The sequence below is a fragment of the Cheilinus undulatus genome, linkage group 13 (assembly GCF_018320785.1).
Source record: "Cheilinus undulatus linkage group 13, ASM1832078v1, whole genome shotgun sequence".
NCBI classification, from domain to species: Eukaryota; Metazoa; Chordata; class Actinopteri; order Labriformes; family Labridae; genus Cheilinus; species Cheilinus undulatus.
In genome coordinates, this window is record NC_054877.1 from 11,589,517 (window position 1) to 11,611,695 (window position 22,179).

At 38.4% G+C, this 22,179-nt stretch overlaps 1 protein-coding gene across 1 annotated transcript in view; it reads right to left on the reverse strand.

Moving 5' to 3' along the window:
* Window positions 1-75: 75 nt before the first annotated feature.
* The window catches only part of LOC121520686 (dynein heavy chain 8, axonemal-like), a 40,429-nt gene continuing 18,325 nt past the window's right edge, over window positions 76-22,179 (reverse strand). The window contains exons 39-93 of the mRNA XM_041804262.1: window positions 21,459-21,561; window positions 21,223-21,327; window positions 20,748-20,909; window positions 20,173-20,397; window positions 19,918-20,090; window positions 19,664-19,842; window positions 19,400-19,587; window positions 19,227-19,313; window positions 19,028-19,135; window positions 18,813-18,947; window positions 18,376-18,537; window positions 18,036-18,282; window positions 17,596-17,837; window positions 17,349-17,489; window positions 17,016-17,247; window positions 16,752-16,894; window positions 16,511-16,645; window positions 16,307-16,429; window positions 16,002-16,215; window positions 15,807-15,916; window positions 15,556-15,719; window positions 15,267-15,459; window positions 15,054-15,176; window positions 14,835-14,965; window positions 13,377-13,530; window positions 13,098-13,262; window positions 12,679-12,905; window positions 12,435-12,553; window positions 12,230-12,333; window positions 11,926-12,102; window positions 11,628-11,795; window positions 11,250-11,465; window positions 10,834-10,971; window positions 9,753-9,880; window positions 8,947-9,118; window positions 7,743-7,898; window positions 7,501-7,656; window positions 7,231-7,413; window positions 6,824-6,929; window positions 6,481-6,733; window positions 5,653-5,843; window positions 5,447-5,568; window positions 5,248-5,363; window positions 4,974-5,176; window positions 4,794-4,867; window positions 4,537-4,689; window positions 4,249-4,404; window positions 3,786-3,902; window positions 3,570-3,671; window positions 3,315-3,475; window positions 3,067-3,223; window positions 2,831-2,983; window positions 1,916-2,105; window positions 889-1,010; window positions 76-363 (exon numbers count right to left, since the gene is read on the reverse strand). Of these exons, the coding sequence (XP_041660196.1) occupies window positions 76-363; window positions 889-1,010; window positions 1,916-2,105; window positions 2,831-2,983; window positions 3,067-3,223; window positions 3,315-3,475; window positions 3,570-3,671; window positions 3,786-3,902; window positions 4,249-4,404; window positions 4,537-4,689; window positions 4,794-4,867; window positions 4,974-5,176; window positions 5,248-5,363; window positions 5,447-5,568; window positions 5,653-5,843; window positions 6,481-6,733; window positions 6,824-6,929; window positions 7,231-7,413; window positions 7,501-7,656; window positions 7,743-7,898; window positions 8,947-9,118; window positions 9,753-9,880; window positions 10,834-10,971; window positions 11,250-11,465; window positions 11,628-11,795; window positions 11,926-12,102; window positions 12,230-12,333; window positions 12,435-12,553; window positions 12,679-12,905; window positions 13,098-13,262; window positions 13,377-13,530; window positions 14,835-14,965; window positions 15,054-15,176; window positions 15,267-15,459; window positions 15,556-15,719; window positions 15,807-15,916; window positions 16,002-16,215; window positions 16,307-16,429; window positions 16,511-16,645; window positions 16,752-16,894; window positions 17,016-17,247; window positions 17,349-17,489; window positions 17,596-17,837; window positions 18,036-18,282; window positions 18,376-18,537; window positions 18,813-18,947; window positions 19,028-19,135; window positions 19,227-19,313; window positions 19,400-19,587; window positions 19,664-19,842; window positions 19,918-20,090; window positions 20,173-20,397; window positions 20,748-20,909; window positions 21,223-21,327; window positions 21,459-21,561 (8,752 nt within the window). The remainder of the gene's footprint in view (window positions 364-888; window positions 1,011-1,915; window positions 2,106-2,830; window positions 2,984-3,066; window positions 3,224-3,314; window positions 3,476-3,569; window positions 3,672-3,785; window positions 3,903-4,248; window positions 4,405-4,536; window positions 4,690-4,793; window positions 4,868-4,973; window positions 5,177-5,247; window positions 5,364-5,446; window positions 5,569-5,652; window positions 5,844-6,480; window positions 6,734-6,823; window positions 6,930-7,230; window positions 7,414-7,500; window positions 7,657-7,742; window positions 7,899-8,946; window positions 9,119-9,752; window positions 9,881-10,833; window positions 10,972-11,249; window positions 11,466-11,627; window positions 11,796-11,925; window positions 12,103-12,229; window positions 12,334-12,434; window positions 12,554-12,678; window positions 12,906-13,097; window positions 13,263-13,376; window positions 13,531-14,834; window positions 14,966-15,053; window positions 15,177-15,266; window positions 15,460-15,555; window positions 15,720-15,806; window positions 15,917-16,001; window positions 16,216-16,306; window positions 16,430-16,510; window positions 16,646-16,751; window positions 16,895-17,015; window positions 17,248-17,348; window positions 17,490-17,595; window positions 17,838-18,035; window positions 18,283-18,375; window positions 18,538-18,812; window positions 18,948-19,027; window positions 19,136-19,226; window positions 19,314-19,399; window positions 19,588-19,663; window positions 19,843-19,917; window positions 20,091-20,172; window positions 20,398-20,747; window positions 20,910-21,222; window positions 21,328-21,458; window positions 21,562-22,179) is intronic.

Sequence of the window (22,179 nt, forward strand, 5' to 3'; positions counted from 1 at the left end):
GTATATTGTTAGACAATAATTGCTAATTGACCTTTAAAGAAATATCAGATACTAGTGAGGACATGCAAGAACATTTTATTTTATGTCACAAAGCAGGGCAACCCCACGCAGGATCCAGTGGTCTGGTGACTGAACAGTAGGCAACACAACAAATGTGATGTAATTCAGGTCTGTGCGCCTTGGTTTCTTGTAGATGGGGCAGACATAAAGCTTGGGATCTGGAGGGGCAGTGGAGTTTACAGCAAACATGTGAATGACTGGCAAAGGTGTGAAGAGCACTTTGGGTGAGGATTCAATCAGAGTGGTGTTCTTCCTGTCCCAGCCAGCACCATCTAGGTACAGCCCATAAACATAGACTCCCTCCTGTTGATGTTGGGAAAAAGAAATCAGCGAGAGAGAAACACACAGGTCTTGTTGGAATAAGCATTAAAGATGCAGTGTGTAAAACTGAATATCAACATCTAGAAGTGGGTTCTAGATTGCATTTCTCTGCTGGAGACTGTGGCAACCAGTTGAATTTAATGTGTATCTGTAATGTGAATACAGTCCAATACAATAACTTTATTTATCCTTTTTTTTCCCTGTTATCCTCTATGTTACCATGGAAACATGTAAAAATCCAAGATGGGGGCATCCACGGAGGGGGACCCTCCCTATGTATGAATTAAAGGTTAATTCTGAGTTGTTTTTTTCAAAATAGCAATTTTTGACTTTAGATGACTAAACACTTATTTAGATAGACCGTCTTAGAAATGTTTTGCTTTATTTTACCAAGTTTGTTCAGCTAAATGCTACTAGGCTAAATATTACACACTGCACCTTTAAATGATCATTTTAGGATACACTGTTATATTTGTGGCACTGTTAGGGTCATGCTTTTAAACATACTGTTGGTGACGCTGTGATCTCCTCCTTATGTTGCTTCAGTACAGTGTTGTGCAGGGTGACAGTGTCCAGAGCCCAGCCTTTGTTTGCCCTTGTGACTTCTTGTCTCATAGCCGTTAGGAAACCTGACAACATCCCCCAAGAATAGGTACAATAACTCTTATGCTGTGCGATGCAACAAGTGCACTTTAGAGGTTTTGCTCCATCATACATTACCAACAAAACAGAACATGGTTTAATAAACCAGTATCAATCTGCCAGGAAACACTATTAATCTAACCCTTTTTTTCTTCAGAGCCCTCAGACTTAAAGTCTTATTCGATTTTGGGTCTGTGGTCCAATAAAAACGTCACACACTCAAACTCTGCATACTAAGTCTGATGTGTAGAATCTGTAGAACATGGCAAATGGTTTTCTACTGCAAAGCCAAAAAGGCAGTGGAGATGATCCTGTGGTCTATTCACCCTGCCAGAGATGTTTATGTGGCACAAGCTTGTGGATCTTATTGCTGCGCTAAGATGGAGAAATAGAGTGCAACTTTTAATTCTTTGTTTTGTTACTGTGCGTACAAATTTTGGCCTTTACCTATGATGTTCCATGGCTGATAATCATACAATACACGAGCATATCACAGCATTTTAAATGAGGTTTAAGAGCGAGAGCGAGAGAGAGTGACCAGAACGGAGCTGCAGCTGCTGTTCTGAATAATCAACCATACATCTAAATGCCTTGCACAGGAATGAAAAATGCAAAACAAACAAACAAACAAACAAAAACCAAATAAATAATAATAATAATAATCAAAACTACCCCCCCAAATAAAAAAAAAACTATGAGACAAAAGTTTCAGCTTCAGTGTAAAAAAAAAAGTGATCAACAAAACATGAGTTTTTTTTCCTTTTTTAAAATACTGCAATTTTGGAAAAAATAAACAGACTCTTTTGTCAAGGGCTTTTACAGTTACTTAATAGTAATGCAATCATTCCAGTGTCTATGCAGTTCATTGTACTAGACAAAAAGTGTCACTCACCCTGAGGGTTGAAAAATCCTGTCATCCAGAACGTTTTGGGCCTTCCTTTAAATACCCAACTGTGGAACTGTTTGTTTCTCTCAAGAAGCTCTGTGAACCAAAAGCCGAGTGTGGATGATTCCCAGGAGATTTTCCTCCACAAGTTTGGCACACGTGCATCAAAAATATTGTCAAGGGCATCCCGAAGGTTCTGGGGATAAAACACAAATTATTATTTTACTAGAATTTTAAAGACCTAAAGTTTATGTTGCATTTAACAAGATAATCAGCAAACATTTTGGAATAATTCCTTTGAACTAAAAATTCAAACAATATGTTTCAGTATTCCAATAAAAATTCAGTTGGTATTAAATTTGGAATTAACTGTAAGAACCAATGTTGATTTAGTCAACTACAACCATGACAGACATGTGCTGACAACCTTTTTTTTTCCATGAGGAAGACAACACAAATACTAGCTAAAAACGGAGCTTTGGTCATAAAAACTCTGAAGGAATGAAGGAGACTAAAATGTTCGACATTCAAAATTCATGACATTTCTCCACTGTGCATGCAAGTATTTTCATCAGTACATTTTAACCAACTAAAGCACTAATAGTGCATTAATATAAGTGTTTTCAATTTATATCAATTTTACAATTTGGCCTATTAAATAAGTTCAAAGTAAATAAATGCCCAGACTAAAAGTAAAGACTAATATGCTATGAGTTTTAATAGACTAAACTGGAACAAAAACTTTTGGGTATTCATCACCATAAACTAGACTAAAACAGTAAAGATTAAAAATGACTGAAGCGTGACTAAAACTAAAGAAATTTTAATATATAAAAAAATAAGACTAGGACTACATTTAAAATAGCTGTTAAAATTAACTCTGGTTAGAATTTCTTTTAAAATGTAACCAAAAGTCTGTACCTCGCTCATTATGATAGTACCATCAATGGCCAGTTTCAGGTCAGTCAGACTAGTGCAAAGCACACTGATGATTCTTTGCATTCTGTCCACCTCCTGGCGTAAGAAGATATTCATTGGTTTCAGAGCACCCATCTTCTCCAGTCTGGCCTTGACCTGAGTACAAAAAGTTGCTGGGTTTAGATTCAAATAATTTGAAAAACGGCTGCAAAAAAATCCTTATCATCAAGCACACCAACCTCATGTGGCACATAATTAGGTGGCAGTTTGTTCAGCATGTCTTCAGCCATATCATAAACAACTGACTCACGAGTTGCTCCTGATCCACCCCCACTCTCCTTTGGCTGGATATGTGTGATTGTGTCTAGCACCTCAGCAGATGTGTTTGTTTGATACCTATTTCACATTAAAGACAGCATAAACACTTTGATAACAGTAACATAAGATGTCAAATCTAAATGACAAACAGTTGATAGGGTTTCCTCACGTGATATCAGCATTAGGATGCAGCCCTAACACTTGAGGTGTATCAACAGTAGGCAGGCTCTGAATATATTCCATGTACTTCTCAACTGTTTTACACACTGGTATCTTATACCCGGTGTAGAAACAAAAGGCTGGGTCAAACATCTTTTTACTGAACCACACCTGAAATAATAAAAGAACCATATTAACTTTTTTTTATGAAACTACAAATCAAAGAAATGTAATTCACAAATGAAGAACAATTTAAGATTATTACACGTGCAAAACACTTAAGCAGTCGTTTGTCATAGTCATCTGTGACCCTTCCACCGTACTGGACCTCAGCCAGCATGTATCGCACAGTGACCCATGACACATCCTGATAAAAAAAAAAAAAAAAAAAAAAAAAAAAAAAAAAATTAAATGTAAAGAAAGAAAGAGACTAAAACTTCCAAAACCTGTGAAGTTACACTGTTTTTGTTTAGAATATAACCTTTCTGGGGCCACAGTCATCCAAGTGTCTCTCAACAAATTCAACACTTGCAGTGAAGTCAGCAGAATTGAATTCATATGGGATGTTCCAACCCAATGGTCCAAATTTTCGACGTTCCTAAATATTAATTATGAAAAGCAGGTCATGACATATAAAGTAAATCAGTGAGCATTAATAAGTGCTTGAGTGCATTTTGTGTTGTTGAATCAAAGTTTTATTGTTCTTAATATTTGTTATCTAAAACCATGACTAACTTGGGCATAATAGACTACATTAGTATAAAAAATGGGCAAACGCATTGAAAAGAGCCCCAAAGAAGATAGCAAGTAATGTGAAAAAAGACCGGAATTTAACTGCGTTTATTATTTGTTGATTTTTATGCAAATGAGAATTTTTTTCGGGTTAGATATTTGCATTGATGATATAAAATACAGTTAGGTGTGTCTTTACTACATGACAGTACCTGCACAGCAGTGTGGAGGAAGGCCACGCAGTACAGCAAAGGCTTCCACATGGGAAGGTTGCTAACTTCCAACTGGTTTTGTGATATTCCTGCAAATGTTCGTTTGAGTCCAGCCCGCACTCCCTGAGGTGGATCGTTGGTAAACTTAATAGAGGACTACAAGTAAGGAAATAAGAGACATTAAATTTGGCTTAAACATTTGTTGTATGTAAGAGTATTTTTAGAGTATAGGTCAGGAAGTAGTGATATTCACTAAGTCATAAATTAATATTGAGTCACAAAAACCACCTGCAAGAGTGTGATGGAGAATCGATCATGTGGTTCTGTGGTGATCCACACCCTAAACGTATCATGCATTGTCTCTGCTGTTAAGATAGTTTCCAGCAACTCATCCATGAACTCCAGACCAAGGTGACAATTTTGCAGCAGGACCCAGCCTCCCTGAAAATATTCATATACAGATGGCAGACATGAGACAATAAGGTCAATCACCATGAATATACTCAGTTACCACAACATAAAACTTCCTCAACTTAAATACACACCTGTGTCATTGACATCTGAACAAGTTTCCTTGCATGCACCTCTTGCCCTTGCCCCATGGATATGGCTCGGCATTCTATTCAACAAAAAGATGTAGAAAAATCATGGAAAGCAGCACATGAATGATAAACAATTTCAAAGATGAAAAGCTTTTACAGGTTTAAGAGTTCAGTAAAGCTCACCAAGATTACGTTTCTTAGCAAGTGCTTCAATTTGTTCAGTTGGATCTGAGCCCATAGAAAGAAAGCAAATGAGAGGAGTGCGAGGGTCACTCTCCTCCCATGTACCATGAAGGTTCAAAAGCACTGGCTCAGCAAACCTCGTTCCCAAAGATTCTCCAACATATTTTCTAGCCTGAGACAAAGTACGGTCAGGGCACCAAGACCTGAGGAGAAATAGTGTGTTTAATATCATGTTGTGTATATAAACAATGTGAGTAAATGTAGCAAGACTGACCTAATGAGTAAAAGTTTGTCAAACACATCTACAGAGTTGTATCCATCGGGGATGACTCCATTCTCTGGAGCATCAAGGTTGACCCATGCTTTCCAGGTTTTCCCATTTTGAGAAACCTATAAAATATATCATTGGAAACAACTGTTTATGGACCCTTTCAGGAGGATTCAGTTAAATGATCCCTGGAACTTAGGCTCACCTGGTTTAAGATGTTATTGAACTGTAGTAAATTGCTGAGTTCTACCAAGTTCAACCATGCCATATCCAGAACCCAGTTGAATGGCTTTGGGGGACAGGTCTTCAGGTCAAGTGCTGCACCCCCTTGATGGTAAGAAGTTAACATACTACCTTGATGCCATAACATGAAAGTGCATTATATTTTTCCAGCAGTGCTTATTATCTTACCTTTAATGAGTATTTGAAATTTGTTAGGTTCTATTTTGTTATTCTGTAAGTCAATCTTCAGGGCCAGCAAGAGTGTGAAGATGAACTTGTGGTTTTCATACAGGCCTCTCACTGTATACCTGAACACTTCAAAGGTCAGATAATCAATGATGTTTTCAATCCGCCTCTTAGTTTTAGTGGACTTCTCTGACCTGCAGAGATATAATCATCAGAGTGAAGACAGTAAACAGAGAGGAGACAAAGACGAAGACTGTGCAACATGTGTTCTGTTATAGATACAGTTGGCATCAAAGGGAACGCCCGAAAAAAGGTCTCATCCACTACGCCCTGTGTGGGAAGACCAACTGTTAACTCCAATGCTTAAGCACTGCCTGAATGCCTTCTGCTTTACAAATAAACATTATAAATGATTTTTTTTGTGTTTAAGTTTCATATTTTATCAAACTGATGCACAAGACGGAATTAGAAGAATACTGTGGCTACCTGACATGCAGAAGGAGAGCAAACTGTCTGTCCGTCCAAAATCCCAATGCATGTTGCTAGACTGCACTTCATTTCATGCAACTTAAACATTATGTTAACTTTACCCAAATGGTCAAGGTAGAACATTATCAATTATTTGCTGTAGTGTCAGAGTTTAAAATCCACACTTTAAGTATCACAAGCAAGGGAAAGGATTCTTTTCCCCCAAAGGACATCCATAATGCAATGCTGACTATATCTGTGAGATATCTTCAATACAACTGCAGTTGCGACTTAATTTGTAATACTCAGGACAAAAAAAATTATTGCTACATTCTTCTTACACTTGTTTTTGCGGTACTGTACCTTTCCAGCGACAAGTCAAAAAGTTTGAGGAACTGAGCCAAGGAGGTCTGGTACATGACATTGACCATGCTCATCTCTGTGATAAGGAAGTAAAGGATGCTGCCTCGAGAGGCAACAGGACGATATTCTGCTTGAGCAATATTGATCTTTGTCTCTGCTTCTGCTGCAACCTCCAGCTTTGCACTAACTTCAGCAGCGGTTTGCTTGGTTGTACTTAGAATGCTGATCATGGAGTCATCATCAACCAAGGAACCTTTGATCATACAAACAGAAAACCTTTGCTTAAATAATACAAGTATACAGCTACAAGGAAATATACAATATACACAATGAACGTTTATACCTTCTGTGCTGCTTAATTTGAACAGTAAGTTGTCCTCCAACTCCTGCATCTTTCTCTTATTTGCTGTTACATCCTCAATTAGCTTCAATCTTTCTGCCTCTAGTTCCTGATAAATTAGATAAAATAACAAATAAGTCTTAGTGAAAAAAAAATTTGCATGCTGCTGAATACAAAACCCATCTTTGGGGCTAAATATTTTGGTTGAAGGGTAAGATGATAGAACATAATCTATACCACCAAACACATTTTTTGAAGTGTGGAGGCTTCCCAACAATATGAATCATAAAATCTGTAACACATGGGTTTCAAGGGTTGCTGGTGTTTTCTTCATCAAATTTGTCATTATTTACAATAGATCTGTTACAATTCTATATGGTAAACATCTTTGTTGAGGATGAAAAACTTGCATATTTCTCTTGAAGAATGACACGACCGAGAAGCTGGTTCTCCAGGCCCTTCATGTTTACAGTGAAATCAATAATTGATGTCTTGGCACTGACTTCTGGGCTGTATGCTGGATTAGGTAGCTTGGTGGTTATATAAAGCTGAAACCCTTCTGTCACATTACACTCCTTGTCCCCCACTTTAACCTGTGAAAGACAAATCAAAGAATTTAAGACAGGAATTGTTTTGTTCTGCAGTTTTGTTAACTTGAGGGGGGTATCACACCATACTACCTTGAAACTTCGCCCTGATTTTATAAAGTTTTTCTCAAGGACATTGTCAAGAGCAGGGTCAAGCTCTTCACATATATCCTCGATAAGCAATGGATGTCCCAGAGAAAGACAGTCTTCCAAATGAGAGCGAAAGAACTTGTGGTTGAGTGATGTCACCTGACAGAGAAATAAATGTTATCCTCCATAACATGTCACTTGAAGAATAAGTTAGAGGAATTCTTGTCAGGCATTTTAATTCATACTTGTAATGAGTTCGACTTTTCTTTCTTTTTAATCCAAGCCTTTCCCTGAGTCTGGGGATCAATGAGGAGGGGGTATCTTGTTGCTTTTGTGACAATTATGCCATTCTGTACGGACAAATCATCTCCTGGGAGTCCTTGAAGGTTCCACTCACTTATCTGAAAACAAAAACAAGAGAAAAAAAAAAAAAATATATACATATATATATATTTACATACAGTGCTTAACAAATTTATTACACCACCTGTCATATTTGTCTCAAAGACCATCCAGCATCATAAAGTGCTTTAATGCGGGCTCTTTCATTTTCAGTGAGCTCTTCACATTTTACCATTTTAAACAGGAATGAGGGATTTCAAACTGAATTCACCCAAATTTGAGCCGACTCACTGGGCTTCTCTAAGAAGTCAGAAATTAATCAAGCATAACATTCAACCACTAAAATTCATTTTTCTGTTCAGGAATGCAAGTAAGTAACTATAATTTGACATATTAATCAAGAAATATCAATATGCTTACTATTTTTTTTAGTTTTTTTGTAAATCAGTAAATTTGAAAATTCACGGATAACAATAATAATTATATTTTACCATTAAAAATAACATTTCAGTTAAAGAACTTCTACATATTGGTGCATTAACCATTGCAGAAACATTAAAAATGATTTTGGTAATTACCAATGCTGTTAACTCATTGAGTGCCAGCCCTTTTATAAAATGGAATGTGGCTTGTGCCAAGCATTTTTGGCCATTTTGAGTCATCAAGATCAATGATCGCGCTGATCCCTGGATTCGCTGTCGTTAAGTTCAGTGTCGGTTTCAGTGAGTAAGCGATTCCTCAGGCAAAAGTTTAAAGTTTCTTCCAGCGTCTACTTTTAGCTTAGATTACTTCCGATTGCTCTGCTCTTTGAGCCCAGGGTCTCCACCTCTTGTCTCTGTAGCTTTGATCTACTGTCTCTTCCGTGTTCCGGCCATAGACATTTGACCACGTATCCCAGAAGCCCAAAAATTACTCTCAGGGAGTGTGAGAGCGCCCCCTTGTGCCAGCCACGGAAAAAAACACTTTGACGTATATACATGTCAACAGCGCTCACTGAGTTAATTTAGGGCAGCTGTGGCATAAACCTTACTTTGGTTAGGGTTAGGGTGGTCTAATAAATTTGTTAAGCAATATATATTCACATATATATGTTTGAGTTTTTCTTACTGTAGGGGGATCTACTAAGGCTGAAATGAGGTTGAGGTCTCCTGAAAAAGGAATTTGATTTCTTTTTAGCTCCTTTTTCCATATTTCATTCAACAGCATGTCACGGAAACTCTGGTTAAATGGCCCACAGTAAGACAGAAAGCCAGTGAGCTGGAGCACATCACCAACAAGTCTGAAATGAAAAACAGAATAACACAATTTAAAATACTTGCAAAAACAAGCAAAAAAACAGTCCTTCTCAATTACTTATTTATTTTTATTATTAGAACTCACTATGATCAGTTTTGTTTCACTGCAACTAATTTCAAATCTGATATAAACTGCATGGGTAAATAATTTGTAATAGTCTTGTCAAGTAATGCCAACATTAGCAACAACTGGCACCTTCAAATCACTTTGTTGGTTAACATCCGGATACCAGTGCTGAATGTGTTAACATTCTACCTCAGCTGAGTGGTCATACACCAGTTTGCGCTAACACATTTCCTCAGTCAAAATACTGCCTGAAGCACTGCTCCAACAAGCTGCTATTGATACCATCTACTCAGTGTGCTTGTTTGCTTCCCTATCACTTCACAATCACTACTGCAGTAGCCATTAAATGGAGCTACAGTGGCTACTAGTTGCAGGGGGCTGCACCTGAAAGGGATTATGGGCCTATGAATAAATTATCTAAGTTTTTTTTTAACCAACAAGTAATTCTGGTTTTAACTTTAGTCATTTTTTTGTTCAGCTAATCGAACATGTCTAATTACAACAATAATATCAATCCATAATATCTCCTTGAAAGTCTTTTTATAACCCACCTGTTGATCTGTGACTGGAATTCTTTGCTTTGCTCTGTCCAGCGAATTTTTTCTCCACTCAGCCCATCAATGAGTGCAGATGCAGCTTGCATTTTGTTTTTACACATTTCAGCATCATCAAGCAAGTCCTGAAAAAGCATGATGATTCAAGTGACACAAACTTTACCTTAGATTGAAGTATTATGCTTAAGAAAATAAAATCTGGAGGACTTGCTTTAATATGGAGAAGAAGCGTTTAGGGGGAGTTATACCTTAACTTCACCTTAGCCCTCACTAAACAGACATTAAGAACAGACTTCTTTCAACATAAAGGGAGGTTGCACCAAGTGAGCAACACTAGAAAAAGAGGGGAAAAAACAGAAAACAGCTCTGGAGAGGATGAGTCGGGCAAAAATTTCTCCAGGTCAGTGGGAGAAGCTAAAGCTAACACTACCATGGCTAATACAGCTGGTGCTACTGTTATAATTCAGGTCATCTTAACAGCAATTAATACACAGAAGTCAACAAGAAGTTCGCTCAGCTTAACAGCTCCATTACATGCCACAAACTACTTTATCTGATATCTGCAAGCACATTTCTTCTGCTGAGGCCACAATTGAGATATATTAGGGGCAAACTGAAGAACTGGAAAAGCGTTATGAAAACTTAGCTTGTCAAGTTAAACTGCTGTAGGCTGTAATTCCTGTTATCATCTCATTAAAATGTACACATTATCATTAGTTTCTGTCACAGACAGAAAGCCTCCTGGTCCTAAACTGCAGGCTTTTTTCACTTGATCTCAGTAAATAAACACTGCATGCTGTCTGATAAATGCTCATATATTTCTGAATAGTTATCCTGCTGTGATCACAGAAATTATAGATTACGATTATAAGCAGGTGAACACTAGCCAGCTTTGAGTCAAATATTACTTCAGTACAATATAATGAGGCTAAAAATAATTAATAATGCTTCCTATAGCTTGTTATTTTAAATTTTGGGTTCTTCTCACTACCAGCAGGGTGCAATGAGGAGGCTGTCACGGATTAAATTGATCTAGAAATGACATGCAGGGAAAAGAAAATCTTAAGTTTGAACTCACTTGTTTCTCTTTCATTGCAGCATCACATTTGGCCTGGACTATGTTCAGCTCTGCCTGCTTCTCAGCCAGCTGGGCCTCGGCCTTGGCTAGCTCAGAATTCGCCACTCCTAACCTGCCTTCTTGAATGGTGAGGTTAGCCTGGGTATATGAAAGTGACACTGAAGCTGACAAACCACAAATCCCAAAGCAGGGAGCTTAATATCAAAAGTATTTATATTATTATATAATAACTTTGCTCCACATCACAGTCATTTTTACAGTCTGATAAATGCAGATTGGACTGTGAATCAAAAGTTCAGATTCCTTTACTTCGATAGTAGGTTTAAAGAATTATACATGTACTTCAGTATTCTATTGTGCTTTATCTACACTCCAATAAATAAATAAAAAGCATAAAGGCTAAAGATTGACTTTACCTTGAGTGGTAGCACTTCTTTGTTGATGCCAAAGAATGTGGCCATGGCCCTGGTCCATGCTAGCAGTCCAGCTACATTTCCGCACACTTTCTTAGCATTTTCCATTGTGTAATCTTCCATATCAAAGTATGGTTGCAAGAATTCTACTGCCTCCTCATTAATTTTGTCTTTTGGAAACTGCTGGAGGGACAGCAAGAAACCAGCAGAGCTAAAAAGCTAAAGAAAAAAATTGAAAATCAATGTAAAAGTTCAGTTGTTTTATAATGTTATTAACTATTAAGAGGTACAACAACTCTAAAGAACATACATACTGGTTCTGTCTTAAAGGACTGATTGACTGGTGGGAAAATCTAGACAATTAAACTGTATTATTTTCACCTTCTGTGCCTCTCCCCATGATGGCTTAACACAGGATCGCTCTGGATCAACAGTCACAGTGTCCACCCTCTTTTGAAATAAAATCAGGCAGCAATCCATAATTCTCATGATAAGATGAGGAGGCTTGGCCAATTTTCTTACAGTGGCAATGTCAGCAGGCTTAATAGTCTGTAAAATGTTTAACAAATTGAAATTATTTTTTAAAGTTCAGCAAATGCAGCAGAATATAAGGCAATATAACATGCATGGTGTACACATGTTCTTTAAATTATGTTCAAAGAAGTTATTCAAATCTTACATTAAGTGCAGCTTCAGCCTCTGCCAAAGCTGGCTCGGCGGCCTTTAGCTTTTCCTCTGCAATTGCCTTCTCTGCTCCAATTTCATCCACGATTTTCTGAGCTTTATCCTTCACAACCTGGACTTCATTCTTTACAACTGTTGCAGCTTCAGTCATGACTGTCACCTCTGCCACCACCTTTTAGAAGGTAACAACAAAAACATTGTTCAACAAAAACAATAGATCAAATCCACCCATCCATCAGTTATCTAGATATACTGTATCTATGGCTAACAGAAGCCGGGATTTTCTTTTATTTCCTAACCTTGTCAGCTTTGACAGATGCCACAGCAAGTTCTTTTTCCTTGACTTCAAGTTGTACAGATAATTGAGCCACAGACTCACTGGCCTCCATAAGTTTTGCCAACCCTGGAAGTAGCAACTTTGGTAATCATTTTCCTCATATTTAAAACGTTGTTCACATGACATCTTTGTTTTTTAAATCTAGTCTTGTTGCTGATTTTTCTTACCAACATTCATGCGCTCTGCCAGCGTGTTGATAAAGTTATGCTTTTCCGTGTACAGCTTTTTATAACTATTTATGAAGGAAAGGTAGGATTTTGGGGTGACATGAGTTCTTCTTCTGAACCTGAGGTTGAAAACAGCACAACATTAGTTTCATTTAAGACATATCTGGACAAAAATGTAGGGACTTTTGGAATGGAATAGTTACAAAGTAACAGAGCAATCCTTGATAGGATTGGTATGGTATACCTTTCAAAGTAGGTTTCACAGGCATCAGATACTTTGTCATGATATGTACCCATGGTAGTCACAACCGAAGCTTTCACACTAGTAGTGCAAACCATTGGAAAATCGGACAAAAAATGACTGGAAACTGCCACGAGTGCCTCATTGGGCCAAGGAGTGAACCAGTCCATTGTACACCCAGATATTAACCCTGGAAACTTCAGGGATCTGGAGCGAAACTTCTGCCCCACCTGTCAAGAAGAGCACCATGTCATCCAAAACAGCCTAATCACGGATGTTGTTAAGCTTAATTAGTTCATGGTAAAGTAAAAGGAATAAATGGGCATGGATGCAACCAACTAACGCTGGATGATATTTAAAGGACACAAGTAAGTTATTAAGTTAATCGTTTTGGCTAATTTATACACCATCTTAAAACCCACCGGTGAGAAGCAAAGAACAACATGCAAATTCTTTCTGGATCTGGATATGAAGTAGTCATAAAGATTGTCAAAAGTTGGTGGAATACGAGGGAACTCCTTTTTCATTACAGGGATCAGGTTCTGGGCAATCTCTTGAATTTCATCCTTTGCAAAAAGGTTTGAGACCTGCAGACATTTAATTGACACATTGTCTACATGAAAAGTCCACTAGTTTTGGTGGAATGCTGCTTCAAAGACATCAAATGTTTACGGACGACTAAAGTTGAGTGATGTTCTCACCTCTCCAGAAGAAAGAACATTGTTGAGATACTCAAGGAAGGCTTCATCTTTTATTTCGTTGTCTGTAAAGATGAAGGTGATGCCTTGTCCATCAGCTCCAGCCGTCTTATACAACACTTTCAGGTCATCCATAAAATTACTTATGTTGTACGTTCTAAAAAGGAAGACAAAACAGTGACAGAAAAAAAACCTTTTATGAGACATTCCTTTTTATTGCTTGTCAAATGAACAGGCCATATGTGTCCTAAATTTTAAGGATGTAAAGTATAGGACAAATTTCCACCCCAATTCCCAACATGTTATCAAAGTTTTAAAAATAAGAATGGTGGCAAAGTGATCCAGTTGGATGACATCAAATTCTATCAAAACAACATCTTACTATAAATACATTGTCTGACCAGTGAAGACAATAGCAGCCAGTGACACAGACGTATTCTTTGCAGCATGAGAAGGTGCTTTGTCATGCATGTGGATAATTTTGCTCTTTTTCTACCATGAAAGAAAGTGGTCTACCAGAAATTCTATATACTTTGTCAATGTCATTTTCACACCTTCAGGGACCTAAAGGGGCCAACCAGCTCTCTCCCCATGATAACGGCCCAAAACATGACTCTGCCACCTCCATGCTGACATCACAGCCTTGATGGGACATGGTGGCCATCCACCAACCATCCACTACTCCATTCATCTGGAACATCCAGAGTTGCACAGCACTCACCAGTAAACAAGACCGTTTTAAAATTAGTCTTCACGTATTCCTGGGACCACTGTTTCTGCTTGTGAGCATTGGTTAGGGGCAGCCGAATAGTAGGTTTATGCACGACCGCATACCTCCAGAGAATCCTTCACCTTGAGGACTCCAGAGGCACCAGCAGCTTCAAATACCTGTTCGCTGCTTTGTAATGGCATTTTAGCAGCTGCTCTCTTAATCCAATGAATTTGTCTGGCAGAAACCTTCCTCATTGTGCCTTTATCTGCACGAATTTGTCTGTGCTCTGAATCAGCCACAAATTTCTTCACGGTATGATGATCAAGCTTAAGTTTTTGTGAAATATCTGATGTTTGTCCAAGGAATTGCGCAAAAGACGCTTTCAGCAGTAGAAGGATCCTTTATCTTTCCCCATATTGCTTGAAACCTGTGGCATACTTAATAATGTGGAACGTCCTTTTTAAGTAGTTTTCCTGTAATTGGGTTCACCTGGCAAACTAATTATGACAGGTGTCTGAGATTGATTCCAATGATCTAAAGAGCCCTGAGATACAATACCATCCACGAGTTTAACTGAAAAACAAAAGATAATAATTTGGAACGCGGTGTAGAGATACATTTGAGAAGGGAAACAGAGTTGATGCATGACAGCAGCAATGAAAACACTCCTCTATTTACCATCTAATACTTTACTGCATAAAAATTTTTCTTCCAAGTTGGTTCACTAATTTCATTTCTTCCAGTTTTACCTGGTCAGAGTTATCTGGAAAATGTTGTATCCAGCTATGTATGATGCCAAGCGAGTCAGGCTCTGTTTTCCTGATCCTCCGACTCCCACAAGCAGGGCATTACCGTTGTCAGTTCGAATGATTCTTGAAATCTATACAAAGGCAAATTTGAAAGACATCAGAATTATCTGTTGCTTACTTTAACGGCTAGCTATCAGTTGGATTTGTTCTTAGATTTACCTTGATGAGATGAGTCATGGCATCCTTGAAGAAAACCAGATCTAGGCTGGAGCCTTTAATAACTTCATTGTGCTGAGCCTGGTACATTATCAGCTTCTCTGATAAGAACTCAAAATTTGGCACCTAGGAGAGTGTTAGTTTTATCAGATGACATTAACAGATTTCTGCACATTTAATACAGATATCACCATGGTCTTCATAGCAAGTGCATACCATTTCATATATTTTGGGGGCATCGAAACAGGCATCATCATCTTCTTCTCCAGTTGGCTCAGGAGCATCCCGTAAAAAGTCGACAAAGTACGGCTCTGGATGCAATTTTTGGACAAGGCTAGGGTCAACATGCTCTTGAAACACACGAGTTATGGCCTTCTCAAACCATTCTCTGTCCTCTGCACAAATGAATCTTTGGCAAAAACAAACAAACAAACAAAAAAAAAAGTCAGCCTTATTCAAATTTTATTGTACTTGAAAAAGAAGTTACTATAATATAGTACAGTACCTGTCTGCAATCACCCTTGTGCATTCACACTTGAAGAGAGCCAAGAGAGTGGGGATATCGTTACACTCCTCTGCCTTAATGTTTAACATTCCTTGCCAGATCCTGGACAAGTCTCTCAAATTGAAGATGTAGTGGAACTTTGATGGTGTGGGGAGCATTTTTGCCTTTGAAGTAAAATTATTACGGCAGGTCAAGTCTCTTATCAATCAAATCTGTACAAATAAACAGTTTCACATCATGTTCATTAATACCTTCGTTCGCTGCCATAAAATCCTCCCAACAGATACAAGACATTTCACCATCTCAGATATTTCAGCTGGAAAATTCCTGCATGAATGGAAATATCCATAGCCAATCACACCTGCAGACAGAGAGAGCACAAATTAAAAATGTTTTGACAAAAAAAGATATAAGCAGATAAGATAATTAACTTTAGGTTGAGTTACCAAAGATCTTATCAATGGAAGTGTTAGATGGCAGAGTGCAGTTAAAGACTGTAAATTGTCTTTTCAGCCTTTGAGGGATGTCGTTTCTCCCACCACCAGGGTGAATCATGGCAGCCAGTATCTGTACATCCACAACTTTGGTGAAGTCTCCAGGTTTGTCCAGGTTGTACATTCCACTCATTTCCATCATCTGCCGTACAATCTCATTGGTGATCTGACAGGGACGGTTACACACAGAAATTACAAAGACTGAAGATGATATAGTTTACATATACATTTATATAAATCTTTATCAATATAAACACCTGATCTCCCCATTCATTGACAATTGGCATGTTGATGTCATCAATGAAGACTGTCATTCTGCGTCCTCCTGGAGGTCCATAGGTGCTGCCAATTCTTTTCTCAATGTAGCTTTCAATTGTTCTCTGAAAAGGGAATTATAGGCTTTTCAATTATAACTCCTGAACCCAAAAAGCAAGGCATACAGATCATGATAAATAATGTACCTGATACATTATGGGTTCTGTTGCAGAAGAGAAGTTCAGGGATTTAAACAGGTCAGTCTCAGGGTCATATTTCTTGGCGTAACCTTGTATCATTACTGTCTTGGCTGTCCCTTGTTCACCAATAAGCAACACAGCCTATACAAACACAGAACTTATAATTCAACGAAAACTTCCAACCAAAAAAGTATCAATGTTTAGTTAAGAAAACTGCTGTTAATTTTAAAATATGCAACATGGTCACCTTGCGTTGTTTAGCAATAGTCTCCAGCAAGAAAGAGGTTCTAGTGTTATCTACATTTGGCACGAGTATGGAGGCATAGTCTGGCACGTGGTCAGTTGGATAGACATACTCCCCAACATGGTTATTCCAATGGCACCATTCACCTGAAACAGAAGCAATTTTATATTTGTCATATAGTAACAGGCCTCAGAAAATTTATACCCAAAACAATTACCTAAATAATAGAAGAGCAGAAAAGAAGTATTTAGTTCAAAATGTATATACCATCTGAGCTGACCATATACTCAAACATGGTCTCTCCAGACTTTGTTCTGGGTACATCAACTTTGTTGTTGTGAGCTCTTATATACGCCTCTAGTTTGTCCCTGTCTTCCAACTCCAAAAGGGCTCCCAGGCTCCACATTAGGCAGAAGACGAAAAGGCGTTCAAGGTGTTTGCTACCAGCCAAACCCCCTTTCTCCTTAGTTGTAATGAGGCCCTCCAGCAAATTGACAGACTGAGAGTAGATGATACTCAAATAAATCAGCATTTTCATAAAGAAACTTCAGAGCAAATATTTAATCTCTGTTTAGCTTCAGGATTTTTCACAAAACATACCTGCATTATGTAGTTGCACTCCAAAAGCTCCATTTTGGGTTTAAGGTTCTGCTTCACGTAGAGGTAGGAATCCTCAAATATTTTGAGATACAAACCCATGATGCTTTCTGCCTCTTCAGCATTACGCTTGTTAGCCCATCCCTACAACATTTAACCAATGCTGCATGTAAAACACTTCACTGTTACAGAAACATACCTTATTGTCTTCCAACACTCTCATCCTGCTAATTCAACAACACAGTTGTACCTGAAGAATGGGTCGCCAGCTGAGAGCTGAGGAACTCATGAAGACCATACCCACACGAGACACAGTAGCAGGAGAAGCATTATCCATGTTGTGTACCTCAAACACCAGCTTGCAGGATGGAGACATAGTTATACGGTCCCCATTAGCGAGGGTCAGCGTTTTGTTATCATCCAACACAGAGTTGAGGTTCTCAATCCATATGGCATCTACAGGGCCATCCAGTACAATCCATATGAACTCCTCTGAAATGTCAATTAGTGATACGGGTAGAATATTTAGTATAAATACCATCAACTAAATGCAACAGGCTTCATTGTCCTTTTAAATGATAAATTAAAACATAATTCAATTATGTCTCTTGGTTGCACAACAGCATTTACAAGAACGTGTGTCACATTAAGTCGTTTTAGTTTGAATGCGCATCAACCTTTGTTATAGACCTTTCTTGGCTTTAAGTGTCCTCCTCCAAAGAGTGGAAAAGATCCCGTCCGTCCAATCGTTTGTGGCTGCATCAAGACGACCAAACATCTGTGGTGCAGTGATTGCTTTGGGGTTCATGCGCATCTCTCTGTGTGGACTCCCACATTCAGTCATAGCTTTCATCAAAGTGTTGATAACCGTTGTCTTCCCTGCTCCACTCGGGCCCAAAGTCATCAGGCCATGACGTACTCGTGAAGCCTCATAAAGCTGACATAACATAACAGTAACAAAACCATAGCACATTTTCCAACCAATAACTCCAGATATTGATCAGTGTCACAACAAAAAGGTTTGCACTACCTGAACCAGCTTGAGGTTCCATGGTGGGTGGTTGACGAGGCCAGAAAGCTTAACTTGATGGTCAACAGCAGCTTGAAGTTCAACATATGTGCTCCCATCCAGCTGGATACCAGGGAACAGGTCATTGATCAAACTTTTGAAGAGGGGCTCATCCTCATCCACCTGTCAAAGACAGAGAAAGACTGAAATACACAGTATCTGCTGACACAGTGAAAAACCTCCAACATTAAGTTGGTCAGAAGTGAGATACCATAATTTTATGGTAAACCTTATACATGGAGCTATGTGTCCTTGTTCCGTTGTTGGGGGGTGGGGGGGTGTTCTCTTTTGTTCAATTTAAAAGAAAAACTGGAAATGTGTATTGTAAGCATATTAAAACTCTGTGCTTGTATATTTCCAAATAAAAATTATTCTACAAAAAAAAAGAAGTGAGATACCAGTTTAGAAAGATTCATGTCACGAAGCACTCTCATGACAATGCTGGACTCTGTGTCATCAGGCCGCGCTCTCTTACAGGCCCCCAGTGTTCTTAAAACTGAGAGGATGTTCCTTAAGCCGAAATCATAGTGGACCTGAAAAAGAACAGGATCTTAAGTGAGTAGGGTTTCAGTTATTTCACAATATTGATAAGCTGTTGGCGACAAGTTATCACCTGTTTTGTAAGCTGTTCTTCACACAGTTTATAAAGAACAAAGAATTTCTGGGCTAAGATGACATTGTCATTGAATCCACAACTGGCCAGTTTAACTCTCATGATGATCTGCAAAAGACAGCAATGAAGAAAAGCTGTATGGTAAGACTGAAGCTAAAGCAATAGTGATGTATTTTCCGGAAATGTAGCCTTTACCAACCTGCCTGTCTGGTACCATCATGGACACCGTCCTGAACTGCACTTTTAAGTTTTCAGGAAGTTCTTGACGACCTGCATATCCAGGGTTCTAGATATAAAGTGTTGAAACATAAACTCCTGTATACTCGAAGTCTTCTTCATAGTTTAAAGACTTTTCAAATTTGCGTATCCTACCATAGTAATAAACAAGCCAAACTCTGGATTTAGATCCACGCAGTCTCCATCAGTAAAGATGAAAGTGCTTTTGTGTTTCTTGCGTGCCTGCAGAACAATATAGATCTGCTGAGCAGCAACAGAAAGCACTGGCAGGTCGATTCTGTTGAACTCATCAAAGCAGCCCCAAGACCCTGACTGTGCAAGGCCTACAACAGAGCGTATCATGAAGTGACAAACACTCTTACCACACAGCTAGATGAATGATTGCATTGTCTGGAATACCTTTGTATATTCTTCCCAGTCCTCTGAAGTCCATTTGATCCGAGCAGTTAAATACAACAACATACTTGCCGAGACAACGACCCATGTCTTTAGTGGTTTCTGTTTTCCCAGTGCCAGCTGGTCCAGCAGGGGCTCCACCCATACTCATGCCCAAGGCCTGGGACAGTGTGATATAACACCTGTAGATATGAGGCACAAAATGTATAAAGAGTTGATTCAATTTAATACACAAATTCAAATTTTACATGTCTTGCCTGTCAGTTAGGGGAGTGATGACCAAACGATCAGTACAGCCGAGGAACTCATTTTGATAAATGAAGTCGACATTAGTAATAGACACGATGACCATATCCTGATCATCCTTGAAGTAAAATCTGCTCTGCTTCAGCCATTCAAAGTCACTGACAGATCTGACACGCTTTTTGACCTGAGAATAAACACAGATATTGAGTATTTATAAAACTGACCATATGTGGACAGTAAAAGTATGAAGATCCAACAAAACCTACTAGGTCATTAAATATGTCACTTTGGTGCACATGGATTGTTACAAGCGTCTCATATTTGACTCTGTCAAATTTGCTCAGGTCATAGGTAGTTTGTTTAATGAGAGTGGTGAGTAGATCTAGGAATTTCTTTTTGGTTAAAGGCATCATCTCGGGGTCATCTTCAGCATTCTGTAGTGCCTCCTGCGCATCTCTTGTCCAAAGCATCTGGATTCCCAACAAGCCAACCTGAGAAAATAAATACAGAAAGTGATTAAAAAAATCAGGCCAGGCAAAGAAAAACCCCAAAATAAAGTGTTCAGTGCATAGTATTTTGATTAAGACATTCTTGCCTTTTTTAAGCAAGAATCAGTATGGAGTTTAGGTCAAAGGGTGTTTAGTTGTTTTTTAATGAGGTTCTGGCCTTCTGCAACTTGCTCTTGGTGGGACTCAATTAATGTGGAAAAACAATCTAATCGTATCCAGTCATGTCCTCTACAAGTTATATTCAAATCTAATGTTATTGTGCAAACAGGCATGACATATGTCAAGTTATCAGGTATCTTCATGAATACTACAGTAAGCTTCTTTCTTCTGACCTGCGCCTGGAATGTGTTGAGGAAGGAGAGAAGATCAAAGTCTTCATCGTTGATCTCTTGATCTGAAGCTCTGATTACAGTGTGTAAGGAAGCCTGTTGTTGTTTCAACAGCTCTCCAAGCCAAAGCTCCACTGGTCCCTGTGCCATTACAGGCCTGTTCAGCTGAAACCACAAATAAATCACACAATAATTAACAGTTTGTTGGCTCATTGACAGGTCAACTGGCCAACCAATTAGAGAGGCACCTCTTGTAGCTTCAGCCATTTCCCTTAACTCATGTGAAGTTTAAAGTTACCAGAAGATTTCAGTCATAACATGCAACAAATTTTAGCAGTATGATGCAATGATAACAATTCAACAAATAAGACATAAATTAATCAGCCTCATATAAACAGTGCTGTGTACCAAAAAATGTACAGTTTAACATTCTATTTATATAATGCATAAGCAGCATTAGAAAATTAAAAACACATACTGGTAATTTCTCTCCCTCCTGTGAAATAACGGATAAAATCTTGTCATACTCTGTTGAATGAAACTCTGCTTCATTGACGTTGTCAAACACTCCAAGTAGATGTGACTGCAAGCAAAGCATACCGCACAATAGTATAAATATCCTGGTGTTTTTTCAGTGAGCAAATCTGACAGATAACTACAAAGATAGCCAGTAATTAATGTCAGCTCTTTTATGGTTTCCACTCATGTCCTAACCTGGATTGTGTGAGAATCACTGGCTTGTCCCAGAATTTCCAAGAGAGCCGGATCAGACACAAAGAAGAACCGGGGAAATAGCAGCCTCTTTTTCTCAAGGTATCTGTTTAGTGATATCACATCATTTCCAGCGTAAATATAATCTTCACCTCTTTTATACCCAGTTGTTATGTAGGAACGAACACCAGTTCAGACCAAAGATTGGCATTGCAACAAGTTTGTTTCAGAGTATTGCTGGCGGAACTTACAGCAGTCTGTACAGAGCTTTCACAGCTGGAATCAGATAAGCTAGTGATGTGTCCTGCAATTCAGTTTGTCAAGCTCAAATCCATCTACCATTTACCAAATCTTCTACACCGGTCTTGGAAATTGCAAGCAGATAAATTTTAAACAGGAAACGGGAAGTCTTGTTTTGATGGGCCATAAACACCAACAAATATTTAAGTAGAAAATTTCCCTTGATAAAATCATGATGTGTCTCTTTAGAGTTGTTTACATACATATTTTTTCAAATTCTAGCATGCAAACTTCAGCCCAGTAAACACTCTTGTCCCCTCCATCAGCTGTAAGCAGACATGCAGCACTGTACTAGCTAATACATGAGAAATTCAAGCTAAATTTATCCATGCAAAGAATATTACCAGCAAAAATCTTAGTGAATGAGACAAGACTGAGTAAGGGAAGCATTTGTATTTATATGTGCTATGAAATTTTATTGTCA